Source organism: Agelaius phoeniceus, chromosome 3 (assembly GCF_051311805.1).
Source record: "Agelaius phoeniceus isolate bAgePho1 chromosome 3, bAgePho1.hap1, whole genome shotgun sequence".
NCBI lineage: Eukaryota > Metazoa > Chordata > Aves > Passeriformes > Icteridae > Agelaius > Agelaius phoeniceus.
The window spans coordinates 84,329,051-84,349,328 of record NC_135267.1 but is presented as its reverse complement, the minus strand read 5'-3'; the positions used below and the strand labels follow the sequence as shown (position 1 = coordinate 84,349,328).

The following is a 20,278-nucleotide window of genomic DNA, read 5'->3' as shown; positions in this document are numbered from 1 at the left end:
AACTATAAAAAATCTTGCTTATGTTTTAGATAGCATCATATACAATGATATTTGAACATTTTGCCGATAAAATAATACATCATTTTTTCAAATATTAATGCCACCTGCTAGAGGTAGGAAAGGCAGGATAATGTCTAGAATATTAAGTGGGGAGATAATTGCAAAAGCTTAAAATTGACACATTCTTAGAGAGAATCCTGTTGTGTGCTCACTTCATCTCTGCTCCAAGTCCTTCTGCGGGTAATTGTTGGGGGATCGAGGGCCTCTGTCAGCTGAGGTCTGGCATCACTAGGCCGACCATTCCCTTCCGGGGGTTTCGCATGCACTATTGGAGGGATTTTTCTAAAATTGAGACTTTCATCAAATACTCGGTCCACCAACTGCGGGATAAAAGAAAAATGAAGTTCATGAAATCTACTGGACACATCCAAAAATCAGATTACTGGGGTTTTTTCTCCCGAAACAGTTTCTAAGATGTCTATCAAATAATAATCATTCTGTTGTCTTCTATAGTATAAAATGATGCATCTCTTATGTAAAAATATCTTGTACAAATGAACAAGATTTGGGGTTTTTTTTAAATGCTAGACATACATGGCAAATTTAGACTAGCCCACTGAAATTTTCCTTATGGGCAGGTAACATAATAGCTACCTATAAACTGGTACTGAATAATTAATTCCTTTGATTAATGGAACATATCTGTGGAATTGAGAAGAGTACTCCGAGATTTAGGGTTTTTTTCCAAATAAGTCATAGTGTTACAGAAAGACTTACACTACCTAAAGGAGATACTGCCACCTGCAGTATGTACACAATGCATTGTATTTTTTGAAGAAGAAAATAATTATTTAATGATAAAAAAAATTTGGAGTGATCTAATTGGATCTGAGAAAAAGAGCATTTTACTTCTTTAAAGTTTAACCACAGTCTATGAGAATTAAACCCAAAATCTATGTGAGTGCATTTATAATTTTTCTGAGTACCCAGCTCACAGATTTCTTGTTGCTGTTTATATCTTTTTTTCCACAGAAAGAGACAGTATTAAACTAACCACAGTACACTAGTGTATTAACCAAAATTTATGCACACAAAAATGAATAAAACACATTTTGAAAGGAATACTATGAAGAAAAAATGCATTAAACATTTACAACACATTATTATGGCGAACTGTAACATGATAGAAAGTGATGACTTAAATTCAGATTAACATGTTTACCAGCATTAGACCTGTGATGATTACTAGAAAACGTTAGTCAATATATTCATAGAACAGCACACCAGAGGTAGGCAAGAAAATAAGAATTATTAGAAGCAGAAAGCAAACTTATTTAAAGGCAGTTTTTGGCAATGTTATTAAGAAAGAAAGTCTAAAGTTAACTGATGGTACCTAAGTTTTTCAGTATTCAGAAGATGAAAGTTTTATGTCACCTGTGAAAAGAGGGACTTTTTTGTTTTTAATAGCTAAGCAAAGAATTAAATGTATACATTTATATATAGTTGTGCATACACACTAGTGTCTTTAAATGCACTTAGATACCGTCCAACAGTATCTAAGGCTACAGACAAGCAAAAAACAAATAACTACCTTGTCCTATGTTTCGTGGAAAAAAAGAGACAGACAGATAGTATGCATCCTTTTGACAAGCTATGTTCACAAAATAACTCCTGGGTTGTTTGTTGAAATGTAAAGGAACTTCAAATGAAAAAAAAAGGTTGAGATCATGCATACGGGTTGAATGGAGTAACTAAAAAGGCTATGCAAAATGCTAAAAGCAAAAGAAATAAAGAAAAGGAAGAACCTTATGCATTTCTCCATGAAGATCTCCTACCTCTTCTCTAGTGTCTATGGCAGAGCCAGGGGTGGTGGCAGCAGTGCTTACTGTGGTACTGGGGGCAGTGCCTGATGAAGTCACTGAATCTATCTCTCCTGCTACATCGTTGATTTCCCGTGCGATGAGAGCCAGATCTTGACTGATCCTAGTAATAAAGAGAGTGTTACATTCACCCCTGCAAACACTTTTGGGCCAGTAGAGCCCAATCTGCAGCCTTTGAGGTTGTAAGTTCAAGCTCCTGATGACCATGCTATGAAAAGCTGCATGCCTTTTTAAACAGAAAGATTACTTGTAGAGCCATAAAAGCAAATTTTGACTGAAGCTTTTAACAGCATGCCTTTCTAGAGGAAGAAGGTGAAAGGTGATCTCAAAAGACAGAGTATCCTTTTTTTCTTCCTAGGATTCAGACAGATACATGCAATGTGCAGTATATCCAACACAGAGGATGCATAGGAAGTATGCTGAAAATACTGCACAGATGAGCTGTGTAACATGGCAGTAAATCTGAAATGCTCAGAAATCATTTAATTTGTACCTTAGTTTGCCTACTTGAAAAAAAACGTTTTCAGGACTTCTGAACTTCTAGCATTTCCTCACCTCACTCAGATCAAGCTGCTTATGGGTCTGAAATTCCAGACCAATACCCTAAATCCCCAAATGTAATCAAGAAATATTTTCGGTGGCAAAAATACAACATACCTTTAAAACCTGGGTATGATAGCATTACAAAAATACAGCTGAATTCTCAGCCTAAGAGTCCTTTTCTTTGCTTTTGATTCAGCGCATCAAAAAACCAGCTTAGCTCTGGCTTGCTCTGCTTGTGCTACTCCTCCCCAGAACACCCCAAAAGAAGGAGGGAACAAGACAAAAACCCCCACAAAGCAAAAGCTAAAAGCCATTATGGCACCCTGAATCTCCAGCTTGGATCACAGATTTGAGAAGAGCAGACTGCTAAGTGATCCCCTTTCACACTTCTGCCTGACAGCACCGAAGGCACAGAAGGTGACAGTGCCACTTCTGCGCCACGGAGGACTCGGTGACACAAACAGCACCCACTGCTCAAGTGGAAGGAGGTGCACAGCCACATGACAGTGACACACCCTGGGCTCCACAGAGGTTGATTGCTCAAGGTGAGCTTCCTTCTACTCTTAATTTTCACTTTGTCTTCAAGTCAAAAACAATGGACACCACTGGCCTAGAGATAGCTTAAGATTAAGTGAACAGAATTTCAACTAGAAAGGCAAACATAACTAGAGAAATCTCCAGCCAAATTCCAACACTGGATTTTGTGGCTAATCATCAGCAATCCACAATAAAGTATATTATAATAAAATATATTATACACATATAATTGGAAGAAGGCTGTAGACAAATATATGGCAATTTACACATGCCATTCAAAGTCCAACATTCTTAGTAGTAGATACCCTAAAAGAGCTACTTTTTTGTGTCATACAATTGTCTAACTTTTTCCTTAAATAGAAAAGTTGCAACTATTCACATTTGATTTTCTGGGACAAATTCTGGTATTTAATCAGTAGTTGTGAAGAAAATAAAACTAGGAGACTTCAATTATCAGCAAATTTTTCAGAAGAGAAACATCATTAAACACCATAATCAAAAGTAGCATCTATTCATGAAGACTTAACTCTTCAAAGAAATCAGCAATGTTTCAACATGACACAACCACTTCATCTGAGTTCTTAGCAAGAAATCAAAATTGCATAAAGTGTCAGATCTCTACATAAAAATTAACTCAAACAATCCCAGAAGTATCAGGACAAACAACTCTAACATTGATGGCAAAAACCAGATAATTATCACAGTCAAATATCAGTCATGTGAACAAAATCTGGAATAATTTCCTATGTGAAAGTAAGCTATAGTTCAGTACTCAATTACATTCCTGTATAGAAACAATATAGAGCAGTAAATGAGAAGCACGGTGAAAAAGAATATTAGAAACCAGCTGTGAGCTGAGCCTGACTTATGAAGTTTTCAAGTAATTCTATGTTAACTTTCAGAAGCATAAATTTTTGCTTAAGTACAAGCAGTATGCTTTGTGCAATCAGGGACAAGAGACTGAGGCTCTAGGTGCACACTATTTACTCTACTACAACTGTAGGCTGCCTTGCAGACCTACTGCTTCCTGCATCAGACCTAGCAAGCATACAAGGCAAATCAATTCATGGAGGCAGAACTAATAAACCTCAAATTCCCTAAATCCCTCAAGCCACTCCAGGAAATACTACTTTAGATTCACTTGGTGAGCAGACTCAGGCAGCTACACAGCTAAAAAGGGGACAGACTCAGTTTCCAGCACATAGGATAAGGTGAGAACACATGGCTTGGGATGGAGAGAGCATGACCACCTTTCCAAGCCTGGAACTCTAGTTCTTATTTACCTGTAGTGAAAGAATACCCAGTGTTAGAAAAAAATACAAGGAAATAGGAATACTTCTAAGATATCTGTAATAGTGCTGAACTACTGGATTACTAAAAACATTTTTATGCTTAGTCTGCTATGTTACACTTCCTTTACTTATTCAGTGGATTTTGTAACAATACTTTAACATCCTTAAATAAAATATTTGTGAAGCTCCCATTATTCTGAGGGTATAAATTCTCTCCGTGTCAAAGTGCTTTAAATCAAGTTTAGTTATTCCAGGAAGTTTCTCTAAATACCTCTTTCAAATTTTCAGTTTTATTAACATCTGTAAATCCTGAAGTCTGTGAAAAGTGCATACTGTGGCAGTCATGGAGTCATTAAAACACAGTATGATGGTAACACAGATGCAAAGAAATTTTTGCTGTACGGTTTCTACGCTACTTTCTGCTACACATGTATTTTATGAAAGGCTTATCCTTACAATCTAATCAGTTATTCAACAACAACAAAAATAAATCAACTAATTTTAATGAGAGCATATAGCCATCTTAATTTTTTTAAAACTCTGAGTAGAGTTGAAGGAACCTTGAACATAGGGGCTGGACTAATGGCTGGGATGGAAAAAAAACCAGGGCAGGCAATAATAGACCCTATAGTTAGCAAGGAAACAGGAGCAGAAACAAAAAGTTTCTTATAGAGGACAGAAGCTAAAATTAAAGCCAAGGGAGCAAAAATGTCAATCACTACAAAGATATGGAGACACAGAAAGGATGAACTAGTGACCTACAGCAAATGCCCTCAGCAGAAGCTAAAACTGGTATTGGAAGCAGTGACAACAGATGACAGTAACTTGGAATTTCTCAGATGCTAAATGCTACTTTTCTTTACCTTAGATAAGTTCATTTAATGCAGGTTGTGTAAAACCTGCATAAACCTAAAAATAAACCTAAAAATTTGGCAGTACTGATTTGAGCCTCTCAGCAATTCAACTGAAAATAAAGCTGAAGACATAGGATAAGTACACAGCCTTTAAAACAAATTTTAAAGCCAATACATAAATGTAGGAAAGGGTAAGAATCCCAAGGGAAGAGAAAAACCTGCAAACCTAACCATCAAATGATTTAGACTGAATCATCAATTATGTCCAGGATCAATCTATCTTAGATGGGCAAAACATATCAAAAAGTTTCACTGAAGTAGAGGTTCAGCAGTACTAGTTATCAGGAGGAACTAATATGCTATGGCTATCAATTATTTTTCCCATATACACACAGTCCTTCCTATAACCATCTCTAACTTCAGACTTCTGAAAAGAAAGAGATGTTCTAGGAAGATTATTTTGAAAATATTTATTTCATTATTTGTCCAGATACTATGAGACTCCCTTAGGTATATTCTGTGTGTCTCTCAGGTCACTACATCTTCCTTTTGCACACATCACAACAGAAAAACAAATGTTGAAAAATATTACCAAAATCAGGAATAATTACTCACACTAAGCAAAACACTTCCACAGTATTAAGAAAATACTCTACACTATTAAAACTAATCTTAAAAGGAAAGAATATTTCTTGTTTAGGCTTCCAAATTAAGTTCTTTGAAAATCTCTGGAACCTGAACACTGACAACATCTAAGTATCAAATAACATTTACATGCTTGTGCAAGATCTCTGAAGTTTTCACTGCTGGGTGTTGCATGATACGGCATTAATTGGTTACCAGAATGTGCAACTAACTTTGCCTTGGTTCACCTGAAGCAGAGTAGTGCCAGCAATGACAGAGGTATTGATATACTAATCTCATGGACTTGCAACAAAAAAAAAAAATCCTTTTTGGTGAATACGCATGACTTAAATCAGAAAGTACCTAACATGAAATAATGTCCTGATAAATCAAAAATGAAAATGAGAACATGGTCTCTCACACTTCAAAGCTTACTTTTTTCTCTCTCTGTCACCTGTGATTGATCTGAAATTTTATCTTAATATGTAAAGGTAGTAAAAATCACATACACTTCAGCCTTGGGAAATACTCCAAGTACCTCTGCAAGTCCCAATAATGCAACTGAAAGTTCATCTTCTGGGATTTGGCTATCATAAATCAGAAGTTACTATCAATTTCCACTAAAAAGAGATGTGCAGGTGGTGTGAGTGTTCTGCCGGCCAGACACTTCTCTCGTAAGAAGAATTTTAAGTAACCCATTCAGTGAGTGAAGGAAAGCAGTAAGGAGTGACAGAGCAAATCCATCAGCTCCCTTTGTCCTCTATGTGCACCTGGGTACAAACTCTGTTACTTTGGGAGCACTCCTTTCAAACCAACCTTGCTATCTCTTCCCGGTGGGCAGTCCAGTCACGAATGTAGTCTTCCTGCTCCTTTATCCTGTGCTTGAAGGTGTTGCTGCTTTGAGCTGCTGTCCCAGCGCTCTGCAGTCGCGCGGTTTTCAGGGCTGGAGAGGTACGCAGACGGGTATGTTTAGGGGAATTACGGTTTGATCCGAACTCATCTTCTGAGGTGGAAGCATAATCTGTAGGAAAGCGCCTCCATCTTGCACTTACTAAATTAGTTTAATTATTAAAAAAGAATTATTATGGCGTCTTTAATAAGAGAAAACAGCATTATTTCAGTAACATCACAAAAAATACACAGCTATTTATTATCCATCCCCAGGTACCTCACAAAAGGTTTATTTACTACATCTTTAAAAGAAAGCTACAGAATTTGTAGTAGTTAAATAAAAAATATTGATTAATAAAAACATAAAACTAATGCTCTTTGTATAGTGATGAGTAAAGTAAGATGTAAAAGCCAGTGATTGTGTATGAGCTCAAACAAACTGTACTACAAAACAAGGGCCCAATTCATTAACATTTAAGTATATAGTCAGATTGCACTTTTTCTGCAGATTTTTTCCCAAATTTCATCCAAGGTTTATGTGATACACAATAAAGAAAATGAGGAGATATGAAGGAGGGATGGAGCTGGCACCAAGCCTGGAATGCATGCTTACGTACGGAAAGCATAAAATTCCCAGATGATGTGTAGGTCTTTTCCAACCTTAATGATTCTATGCTTATGTGTTTAGTACAGAAAAAGAATATATAAAATTAATATATGCAAATCTGCAGCAGATCCGTAAGAAAAGCAGCCTCAGAGAAAGAAGTAAATATTCTGACACGCAGCACATAAAGCATTATACAGCCTGAAGTACAGGAGAACTGGAACTAAGCAGGAGACTCTTGTCCCCTTATGAATTATTAAAGTCTAGAAAATGGATTTCAGATGTGCTGTCCTCAGACATTTCCAGCAGGAAGAGATACCACCAAGTGTAAAGAAATCCTCATCACCACAGCCTGCTAAATTGTTGCAGGGGATTTAATACCCCAAATTCATTGACATTCATGAGGCTCTTTAAGTACTGCAGAAAATGAAGTAAGTGTGTCAGCACCTATTGGTGACTGAAAAATATAGAACGAAATGATGTAAACTGGTTTTTAGCATTAAAAAATTCAAGAACTAATAATGATTTCTCCTGATACATTAAAAAATGAGCATTACAAATGAAGTATACATCAATATGAATTTAAGTAACAAATAATGGAAGTAATTTTTGTGTAATGCAAAGATTATGGTATGTAGAATATTACATTGGTGTATAAGCTTACATCCCTTCCCTCATACAAATAATGAAGTTTCAACTGCTGAAAACAAACATGTGCTGGTGCAATTTTTTCAGGTTTAAATATGGGTTTCAAATGATGTCTAGTTCTACTTTTTTTAAATTTTCTAACTTTCTTGTGGAAAGTAACAATGTCTCTCCAATCACTTTCTGATCTCTTTTTTGGAGGCTTCAAAGTTGTTTGATCTTAGGGAAATAAAACATGAGCAGAAAAAGTACATTTTCCCACCAACAGCATGCAAGCAATGCGTGACCAAAGTCCAAAGAGATTTATGAGTTGGGCCCACATTTTTTCATCCCTTTTTGTTTAAATTCTTTTTCCCAGTTAGAATTATAGTCTTTAAAATAATTATAAAATTTATGTTAAAATCTCTCAAGTGAGATACTTCAGCAACTCAGCACTGTACAATGAGCATATGTAATAATATATTTAAAAACTAAAAATTGAATGAGAAGTGAAATATCAGAAACAGATTTGATTTCTAGTACTCTACCACTGTAAGTTTCAACATCAGGGTCTGGGTCTGGGAGAAGCTTGGATTTCTCTGTGTACAAAATAGTGTTTTATCACGTTAATTCAATTTAAAACATTCAGATTAGAAGCATTTGCTTAAATAAAATATATTTATGAAATTAGTCTTAGGTCCTCTTTTCCACCCACACTTTTTTAGGAAAAGATTATACTTTCAATCAAAAATACTGAATTTTGTAAAGGTTTAAACATTTCAGAGATACTAACTGAAATGAAATAATTAACAATCATTTGTAACATTACGTAGTATCATAAAACCCCTAATTTTAAGACCATTACATTTTAAGGCCTTGAAATGTTGGGGTGTTACATATGATCAATGTGTTTAATATGAGGACAAAGTTACTGTAGGCCTAGTGGTAAAAATCTCAAAGTTGTGAAATTCATGACAAGCATATCCAAGCATGTTTCCCAGTGAGGTAGCTATACATTTGCATATATATGCTTTTAATACTATCTTTAAATTATGCAGGCCCAAAATGCCACTGTAGTTTATGTACATTTCTGAAAGCTGTTGTGCAGTTGCTTATCTCAGACACCAAAGACTGTGAATACCAGTACCATTAACTAGAAAATCCTCCAAAACCCTGGCTAAAATAATCAGCACTCAAACCTAATTTAGTGACTACTCTGTGAGAAATATAATGTCCTGACAATCATTAAGCTGGTAAGTTTGGTGATTTGGACAACATACTCTCACTTCAAAGATATGAGAATAAATTTTATTGAATATATTCCTTATACTACTTAGAATGTATTCTACTCTGATTGAGGCATTGACTTCTCAAGGTGCATCCGTTTCCAAGCTCCTACTACTAAAATCTACTTAGTAAGGGCTGTTTTTTCTCAATTATCAATTTCTTTTCCCCCACAGTTACCTCAACAGCTTTGATCAACCTATCTGCCAGCTATGTGCAATGACAGCTAGGTCAGCAAGGCAGCAGAGCTGCCAAACACAGCTGGCTGCTCAAGGTCTCTCTGTTCTGACTCAATGCCCAATTTTACAGTTGCAGCTTAGCAGCTTCGCACGGCTGATCCTGCCGTTTGTATTCCTGACACACAGCTCCTTCTGTAACATCATCTTCAATTTCCCTCTCTTGTTGTGAAAATAGGTCTTTGGGCTCCTCTGTTTTTATTGATCACACTCTACTGTTTGATGAGGCAGTGCCTTCACCAGACCTTTCACTGCTTGTGCTATAAAGTTACTAATTCTGCTTCATGTGTCTTCACAGTGTTCTCAGTTATCAAGCCTCCTACCCCAGAAACACTCTGGGAATGACTTCAATGCTAACAGTTCTCACCCTAGCTGTTGCATTTATCTGCTTGCCCTTTCATATAAAAGTAAGCAATACTTCACTGCATCAAGGATTAGAAATGATTCTTGAAATTACAGACTTGCTGCTAGCTCTGATAATTTTAGCTCTATCATATTGCAATTCATCCACATGAAGTACAAGACAATAAAAAAAATCCAGAAACTACACCTTATTCTTGCTTTCTTTTTACAGGTATATGTGTCTGAACATTGATTTGGGAAATTCAGAAATAACTTGCTCTTTGTGGGCTGGATTTAAGAGGCTGCCAGTGTTTACTGATCTACAATGTGGTAGTGTTAACTGACCTCTGATGAGATAACCCATGGAACATATTTAACATTTTGAGAGAAGCTAGTCCTCTGGTAAAGGAAACAAAATCCCCAACCCAATAGTGGTAATAATCATTCATTTTCCAGTCTTTCTATGTCCAGGGAGAGAAGAAAATCCATTCCTGTCACACCTTGATTATATGTGCCTGAAGTAAAACATATCCGAACAGCTGAGGTGCTTTAGTCAAGCACTTCATTAGTACTTTCCAAAAGTGCTAAAATTAATCGTTGACTTTTCTAGAAACAAAATTAAATTGAGGAATTAAAAGTGGCCTATATGTAGTTGGAGATGCATTTATACATATACTCCTATATACACTAGAAGGTTACACCACTTTCAAAGCAATTCAAATTTTCCTAAAGAATAACCAAAATAAATCAGTAAAAAAATTATACAATAATGTTACTGATACAGACGAAATTCAGAACTCTAGATCCAAAACAGCAGTAATAATATTTTTTACTTATGTATTAACAAGACTTAATCGGTTTATTTAGCAATGATTTTGTTTTGAAAGTACCTGACTGCTTCATTAATTACTTTCAGATTCTGGCCCTTATAGTCATGGACTTCTCCATTGATATATATTAACTGATACAGTTTTATAAGACAGAAGCTACTACTACTGTAGATTTTTCTAACAATGGTCTTTTAAAATTACCTAGATTATTATGTTGGGGTACCCATGAGAAGATGGCACCTTTTCTCTCTTGAAAACAGTGTTTTATGTAAGCTACAGTAAACTTTTACTGTGGGACATGGAAAAATGAACATTTAGCAAAGACGATAAAATGATAGATTAATAGAGTGAGAAGAGAAAGATACACTCACTTCCCTTAACAGAAGCAGCAAACCACTTCAATGCAGCAACCTGGGAAGTCTAGGAAGCCTGCAATACCTCACATGGACACAAAACTCAAAGTTCATACAGAGTTTTGTGAAAAACAAAAGTAGTCAAGTGAAAAAAAAATCTGGGCTTTACCCTTCCAGAAATCAGCATTATCATAATGTAAACTAGTATTCATTATTAAAATAAATATATGGAAGCCTTAACTGACACTTCCCTACCCTAGCATTGCCACCTTTCAGGCTGCATTGACAATTCAAAATTTTGATTAAAATTGAAAACATGCTGCTTTTCCAATTATATCTGACAAGGAAAGACTAAATTTTTATTTGAAGGGTCATCTGTTTTGGGTACCTTTGTAGACACCTGTCATAGAATCACACAGAGTCAACTCTACAATTCAGCAGTGTATCTCAGCAGAAATTTATATTAAGCCAATAAATGACACAGCAAAACTAAGTACCTGGGGAATATACAGTGCTAAGAATCCTGACATGGTCCACTTATGATATGCAAGCAACAGAAAGACAGCAGGAGTGTGGGAAATTAAGTATCACAGTGGCTTATATCAAGTCTGAATGGGATGTAGCAAAATTCCAGAGCACTACATCACTGGAAGCTACTCAATTTTATTCTGAGACTGTGGATTGACTGCAAATATGGTAAAGCTGCTAGCATGACAATTCTAAAAGCAAGCAGACATTTATTTTAAATACTCATTTCACAAGAAAGTTCACTTTTTTATAATTACCACATTTTATTTTGATAGCTTTAATATTGCTGTTGAAAAAACCTACCAGCTCCAACACTGCTTGCACTAAGAATGCTATGTTAACTTCTAACAGAATAGTAGGTTAAAATTCGTAGACTGTGCGGATTTTTCCTTCCAAATGTAAGACAAGGTAGAATAGCCACCACGCAAAAGAAGATCAACATGATCTGGAAATCATGATGGACTCATAAATCGCCATGATTTGGAACACAAAATGGGAAATAATCCAAGATAAGGCAAACCCTTTAAAAGACATTTCTTGATGATATTTAGTTAGGTAGTACATAGTTTTTCAATTCATTACTTCAACGTTATTATTCTTATCAAAAAATCTCTGATTGCCTATTTACAAGCCTAACTTATAAATAAATATCTCCTATGTACTAAATAGTGTTGCTGACCTGAACTTCTACTACCATGATTTGAGCAAAGAGATCTTTTGACTGTTTTTGCACTAAAACGAATTATTGTTGATGCATTTGACTGTCCCAATTCAGTTCCTAGTGGTTTCAAGATGAAAACATATCCAAAGAATTGAAGGATTACAGTTTCTTGGCTTTATGATTTTAAAGGAGAAGCCTCTACAATGCCATGGAAGCCTCTTACTCCAAAGAAAAAAGACTGCATCAACTAAAACTCAACAGTTTCATAAGAGTGGTTTCTTAAACAATTTCTTTTAAAAATCGACATGTTAAAAGCATCTAGTATTGTACAAAATTATTTCAAATAATCTCACATACCTGAGGGAGAATTATGAGCCGAAGCCAAGGATTTGGATTTTGAATCTGAAAGTCGAGAAATGCTATTGGCTCGAGTTCTAGCAGAAACTTTAGCACTGTCTCCTCCTGAGATCAGCCTTGACCCACTTCTGATGATTGCGTCTGGGGTACGCGGCGAGGCAGTGCTCCTAGTTATTGTTGCTTCAGAGTCGCTGCGTGCTGATAAAGAGCCGAGTCGATTCCTGCGAGGCTGGGCCAGTAAGTCTATTCTGGAAATGTTTCTCCTCCCCGACGGAGGTTTTGACGTAGAACTCGTAGTGGACACTTCGGAAGCGACCGAAGCCTTGTCGGCGTCGGCAAGCTCGCTATCTGAGACTTCACCAAGGCGGGCTCTGCGCAACAGAGAAGTCCTTGTGGGACGAGGTCTTGGAAGAGTGGTAGATTTACTGGACTGCCCAAGTCCAACAGGAGAGGTTTTTGATTTAGCTGACTTTCCTTCCATCTTGGAATGTACAAGTTCATCTGCTGAGGCGAAAGGAACTCTTCCATGTGATTTGCCAGAGTAGTTTTCCTGGTCAGATGATAGGATATCAGAAATGGCAGAATGAGGTACACTGGATGTTTGGTCATCATCTGTTAAATCTACTGATGGTTGCCTCATTCTTCCACTGGATTGCACCGTTTTGCGAGCGTCAGCTCTAGACCCACCATCTGAAGATCGACTCTTAGTTTTCTTTTCAATCTTTTCTCTAGCACTTGTAGAAGATTTTAAAACATCTTTTGAAGGGGAACCAGTGGAACATCTATCTTTATATAAGTTTGTAAAGCTCTTCCGCTTCTGTGTGGATTTTCTTTCAGTGTCACCAGTAACTAGACTGATTGTGCTGGCCGTATCGACATCTGATTCTGGTGATATGGAGTTATCTCTGTTATAACTAGGAGTGTCAGGACCTTCATCAGTTTTATTTTCTTCACGCAATTTAGCTTCAAGGAAAGCCATTACAGCTTCTGTGTCTTTTAAAATTAGTGTTGTGTCTATACTGGAATCGGTGTCCATCGAATCACTTCTGTCACGTAACCTGTTTGCAGATACTAAAGGGGCAGCAGAACCACTCTGCTTATTAATGTGAGGAATAAGTTCTATAGGTATATTTGTGCTAGGCTTATCTATAGTAAAGCTACCTTGCCTCACTAAGGGTTTTGAAGATTCCTTTTTATCTCCTGCAAGTACTTTAGGACTTTGTCCTCTAATGATTTCCTCATTTTTTCTTCTTTTTCCCTCAATCTGTGCCAATTTAATTTCTGCTTTATCTGTAACATGTCCGGGAGCATTTTCTTGATTATCCAAAGTTTTGGGTGACATAACAATCTCCTCCCTACCTTTCTCAATCTGGTTTGCAGCAGATTTTGTAGAGGATAATTTTGAAGGTGCCCACTGTCCTTGCTCCTTTCTTTCTTGCTGTTGAATTTTTGCTAAAGCTTGTTTCACCACAGAAGTTTCTCTGCCAGTTTCAACTCTCTCTTTACTAGAAGAGCTGGGAAAAGAAAACACTTTGTCTCCAGTAGCTTTGGGTGAAAGACCATTCATTGTTCTGCTTGACTTAGCATCTGAGGCACGAGCTGGAGTTTCTTTTTCTTGAAGTTCAGTGTCTTGCTTTTCACCTATTTCTGACCTCTGATGAGATACAGTTTTTGGTTTTAAATTTTCATTTACTTTCTCTTCTATGGGAAGCTGTGGAAGTGTCCTCCTCTTTCGCTCACCTTGGCTGGTCAGAGAAGCAGCTGAACCAGCACTTCTTACAGAAATACCAGACTCACTGATGTCTGTGTCTAAACATGAAAGAGAAAAAATATTTGAGAAGACATTCAACAGCAAGGCAAATAGAAAGATTAAATGTTTAAGACTGCATAAGGCTAATACAACATAGAACTGAAAAAGTCATCAGTCCATCCTGCTGTTCTGTGACAAGATCAATTATATTTAGACATGTAGAAAAACATTTAATGAACTCTTTTAGCCAGCTGAATCATACTAAGTTTTTATGATCTCACAGTAGGTTAAAATAGGTCAGAAATCACTGTTATATCAATTAGCACACCATTACAACAGGAAGTGGAAAGCAAGTCTTACATTCCTAAACACCTTTAGGACCAGATTTCAAAACTACCAAAAAGAGTAAGATTCTCCTTCTTCCTCCCTACCTGCCTGTTCCACAGCTTGAGGTCTGTCTCATGGACAGACTACAGCCTCTCCCTGTGAGGCCTTGCCTCATTCAGGCAAGAATCTGCAGTGCTGGGAGACACTTCTCAGCAATATTGAAAAGCCCCATTCATGAACAAAGAAATTACTATGGCTGAAAAAGCAAAAATAATGTTTTTATCCCAAACAAGACACTGTAGTATAAAAATGCATGGAAATGCAGCAGCAATGCTTTGTATACAAATCATCAAAAGAATGCAGTATTAGTGCTAAAGCACTTTCACTGCATTCTCAGTGTACACAGAATGAATGCTCCATCATCAGAAAAGCATAGGCATCCCATGGACTGTTGCAAGGAGTAAGTGTTTCAGAAACCAAGATTTATTTTTCCACAGTGATGATGACTGTGCCCTCTTTGCCCATTTAACAAACACAGCAGTTGTGCTGTCAGAAACAAGCCTTTATTACTCAAAAGTGATTTAAATTGCTCTATAAATTGCCCTGACTTTGAATACTTGAATAGAAAAAATTCTTTTTGCAGTTCATTTGTCTGCTGTTGCAATATAATGTGACACATTTAGTAACACACATCTGTCAAATCCCTTTCTTGCCAGGAGAGATCTATAAGCAACTGCTCTGCACACCCTGTTGAGACTTTCCTATCACAGCTTGCCACCAACATTGGTTGCTCCAGGAGTAAGAACTGGAGTATAGGGTTTCTCTCTCTGCAAGAATCCTCTAAGCAATTAATTGAATATCAACCATCATGGTGTATGTATACCTGCTACTTTCTATCCATGCTCTTCAATTTATCTTTTCTCTTTGCAGTGTCACACCTTTGATGAAGAATGCAAAATGACTCACAGTTGTTTTTTTTCTATAATCTATGTTAAGATACTAATTTGAGAAACAGTAAGTACCTCTGAAATCTAAGCAAGATTTTCTAATTCCAGGACTGTTTTTTTTCTTGAAAATTACGAAACAAATTGAAGGTTTAATGAAAATCTTTATGATTGCCATCTGTGAAGACTGACTTCTCTCAGACACGACTACTAGATCAAATATTTAGTACATATATATGCATGTGACTTGCTTCCTGGTGAATTTCAAACTGCCTTTAGAAAAAAAAAGGCATGGAGTTGTTTAGCAACTACATGTTGTAAGTATGTGTTATGTGAAGTTTAAATACAAAGATTTTTAAAGAAGATACAGGCATCTAAGTCAACAAGACATCCTTTCTGAATTGGTTTTTAGATGTACGTACTAAATTTTATTCTTATTACACCTTTGGTGCTTTGAATGCTTTATCTCCCCTTTAGCATTTTAGAGTTCTTGCAGAGCAGGTATGCTACTTCCCTTTAACTCTTACCTTAGTTCTCATAATGGTAAAAAAAGTCTTTACCTCTCCAAAGAAGAAAGATCCTAGTAGTGCCTCATCTGAAAGTGACCATTTAAAACTACAGAACACAAAAGACTACCAAAGCTCCCAATTAACCACCCAAAGAATCAGTCTCAATAGCAATGATTTTAAGGGTCTGTATGTACACACCCAATCCTTTCAAATAGTGCAAAATTTGCTCTTGATTTCCATTATTCTGCGTGTATCAGATAATTTAATTTTACCCCTTTCCATCTCCTTTGACTTTCAGTATCCTAGGCCAAGTTCAATGCTTATGAGTGGAGGAAAAGCTACAACAGAGCAGCAGTCACTGATAAGAATTTTTTCACGCATTGGTACAGATTCATGCATTATGCAACACCAAAAGCAAAACTTCTTTGTACAACTTCTCCCAAAGATGATCACAACCTCTAAAGTGAAATTTGCAGGAAGAAAAAAGCAGAAGAGAAGTTTATAGTCAAGATTGTAGATATTAAAGAATAAACCATTTCAAAATCACAAATGTGAATAATTAAACTATGGAGAGACATGCCCTGAACATCTGGCACTCACAAGAAAGGGAGATAAGGTTGCTCATTGCTAAAGAGAAAGTTTCTGGGTTTTTCAAGAAATATCAAAGGTCTTCTGTATTTCCAATATAAGGAAAGGATGCTATGCTTCAGATGAAGTGTCTCAGGTTGGATTGTTTAATAATCATTACCATGAAGTCCAATTTAGACTAAGAAAGAAACATACTATGCGGACCAACCCAAACTGTATTTAAATTAAAGTTTCTCTAATATCTCTAATATTATTCTCTAATAAAAACAGTTTATAAACTCTCCTGTTTTAGTACCATTCAGTGTAATACTGGCACTCAACTACCATGCAGACACCACTACTGCTGAGCTTGTTTTTATGCTGCTTCTACTCAATGACACAGAAGAATCTCACGTGAAATTGAGGCATTAGGAGTAAAAAAGTGATTAAGTACAGTACTCAATCATTCTTTTCTCCCTTTCACAGGTTTTTCAGCATAAATTATGACAATAAGAACAGTTTTTAATACCATTTTCTAATGGAGCAGGCACAGAGGACTCCAATCTCAAGTCATCTTGGTCATGACGCGTGTGATTAGCAGCCAAACTGGCCCACTGTGACACCCAACGTTTACTTCCAGGGTTAGCAGAGCCTTCCTAAGAAGGAAAAAAACATCAGAAGAAAAATTATAACTGTTGGATAAAAAAGCATGTCATCTTTCCAGGCTTTTCCTGAATAGACAGGTCAGACACTATTTTCCTGGAGAAGGTTGAAAAAAATAGTTTACCTCAATAAATTTTAGAATGGCAAACAATAAACAAAATCTACATAGCTGCTGAATCAGTATATTTAAACACCAAAACCTCTATAAAATGTATCAGAACATGTGCTAGTTCTAAAGATCAGGTTATTTCAATCCTCCGCTCAGAAGTGCAGAAAAAGTACATGGGATGTGGGGGTGTGTTAAAAAATTAAAAATGTGCTTCAGGAAGACAAGAAAGTGACATTTTACCGGTTTAGAAGACCCTCTTGTCCAGATGGAATATTGTATTTACTTCATTACAGAAAGACTACCTTAAGGACTGAAAGAGTAATAACTTATGATGGAAAGGAAAGGAAGCTCAGATTATTTGTTTGGCCTAAACAAAAAAAGAAGCAAAGATTAGTTCTAAACCATCCTACTGCATAACAATGAAGTCAATGTCATCAGTATTATACAATGTTTTTGCACCTAAACCAGAAAGGAAATTAATTTTTTTCTTGATGGTATGCCTTTTGAAATCTTGAAAATTTTTAAAATGTAAGAAAAGCATAGAATTAAATCATCTACTTGTGTTACTAAAGCATCCTTTTTTCAAAATCTGATTTCTAATTATAGTACAATGTTACTGTCCTATCAAATATCTTAGCAGTCTCTCTTCCTTACATCTCCAAAAAACATCACCAGCCCTTCAAATCTTTGCACTTCTGCTCAAAACACTGATTTCTGCCTAATGTCTTGACAAGTCTTGGATTCTAGTCTTTGACCAGGAAACAACACTATCCATTCTATAAAATTTATGGAGCAGAACTAAAATGGTGAAAAATGTCACCTACTATATGACAACTTCTTTCAAATTAAAAGTTACTCAGACATTTGAAAAGCTTGAATTGACAATCTTGAATTTCTCCTGTTAGTGCAAGCAAGTGCAACATCATGAATCTCTTCCAGAATATCATGAATGTACTATATAAGAGATGCAGCAGGTAATTTTTTTGAACAATTATACAAATTTCCATATTTTGAATTAATTTTTTAAAATCAAAATGCTATAAAATTCAAGTATAACAATAGCAAAGGAAGGCAATTCAGTGTTTTTGTTATTTATGGGCATTTCTGAAGACAATGTGAGGTGCCAGTAAGAATATTACAAAAAACACACTGCATTAATGCAACTACCAAAACCTCATTTTTCTTTCCTATCACTAATCTCTCTTTTCCAATCTGTACTAGTGAACTTCTATCTAATAAAACAACTAATTATAGCCAAATCCAAACATGATAGATGTCCCAATCATCTTTGCAACAGAAAATTTCAACTAGTTCCTTCTGTACCACCTGATGAATTTCTGAGACACAGGTGTGTGTCAGAATCTGAATTCTACTTCAAAATGGAGAAACATACTAAGATTTTGCAGATTAACTGCCGTGAAACAACATGATAAATTATCTTCTCTTGTAATGACACTGCCAAAAAACGGTTTCTACATAGCAGTGAATGTAAATGTGTGCTTTGCCAGGTCTCTGTGTATAGAAGCATAAATAATATCAAAAATACACTGTTTCTTTTCATACTAGTTTAAGCACATCCAGAAGGTGTAAGGTTTATAAAACACATATCTAAAAAGTCACGTTCAGATATCCAAATATTCTTCCTATAACCCATATCAACTGGCATCTTACAGGCTCTCAAGTACACAATCCTCCAAATTTTCTCTTGAATACCAAAAGCAATTTCCTAGTATTTCAGAAAAACTGGGTTTATCTGTGAGATACCAGCCTTTTACCTTTGTGTTAAATCTGCTTTCTCTTATGCTTATCTCACATTTCTTACTCACATACAAAGTGAGTAAGAAATCTTTCAATAGGAGTAAGAAATCTTTCAAAAATGTAACAATGGATTTCTGTGAGCTTATTGTTCAGCCTGAAATTTTAGGGCTTCAGGCTCCACATCTGAAAAAAATCCACAGCATACACACATTACACCTAAAAGCATGTCCAGCTCTTGGCATTTCAGAGCAGATTAACTTTTTTTTATTTAATAAATTTCAATAATATGAATAAACTTAATTAAAAAATTAGATGTCTTTTCAGACACATAACTCAAGACAGTTCAAGTTGTAAGAATCATATTATTTCATCTTTTCAGAAATTGCTGCCTTGAAAGCAGTTCTTCTCACTATACCTGCTTCAGAACCATATGCCTCTAGGGTGATGATCTTTTTACACATTTCCATACCCGACTTATTTACAGGCAATGTCTTCAAGTTATTCCTGGAACAACACTGACACCTATCTTTAACAGTTCTTTTTCTCTTCTATTACAGTTACTCCATTTATACATGAAAACCCAGCAATTGCATCCATCTCAGCTGTTACTTTGCCAGACTAATTGAACAGCACTGATCTGTTCTTGTAAGGTAAATCTCCATTCCTGTTACAATCTGAGTAGACTTTGTACCTTCTCTAGACTCGTATCCACCCTTCTCAACCAAGAATGTTAACAGTTCTAGTGCTATTATTACAGGGGAAGCTTCACCATGGTGATAACATTGCCCTTTGCTGCTGGTAAAGCATTTCCTGGGTATTCAAGGGTCCTGTTTGCCTTTTCACAGCCCTGTGATATTGGTGAAACATCAGCCTACATTTCAGTATAGCATCTAAGTTCAAAAAAAAGTAAGTATCAAACTTCAAACTAAATGGATTGTTCTACAAGACATAAAGTTGGAGTAATTTGAGAGGACAAACAAAAAGAAATACAGCCTCTAAATTCTCCACTTCTAAGAAGCAATATAGCAAATATTTACATGAATGAAATTCAATATTCAGAATGTCAGTAGTATTATTTATCTGATCTTCAGTGGGAAAGACAAAATAGGCATTTAAAACAGCAACAGAACATGTAGTCAATGGCATTGATGACTCCACAGATGAAGAACCAGGTTTCTAAGCTTTTGTCTTACAAAAAAACCCAAAAAACC

At 36.0% G+C, this 20,278-nt stretch overlaps 1 protein-coding gene across 8 annotated transcripts in view; it reads right to left on the bottom strand.

Annotated features, from left to right (window-relative positions):
- CEP170 (centrosomal protein 170) overlaps nt 1-20,278 on the bottom strand; it is a 95,676-nt gene that overhangs the window by 10,950 nt on the left and 64,448 nt on the right. For 2 of the 8 annotated variants that reach the window (XM_077175758.1, XM_077175762.1), the window contains 5 exons: nt 17,067-17,193; nt 12,441-14,249; nt 6,547-6,781; nt 1,806-1,983; nt 213-380 (listed from right to left, as the gene is read on the bottom strand). In XM_077175758.1, the coding sequence (XP_077031873.1) occupies nt 213-380; nt 1,806-1,983; nt 6,547-6,781; nt 12,441-14,249; nt 17,067-17,193 (2,517 nt within the window). The remainder of the gene's footprint in view (nt 1-212; nt 381-1,805; nt 1,984-6,546; nt 6,782-12,440; nt 14,250-17,066; nt 17,194-20,278) is intronic. The other 6 variants (XM_054630023.2, XM_077175760.1, XM_077175761.1 and 3 more) reach the window with 6 other exon arrangements.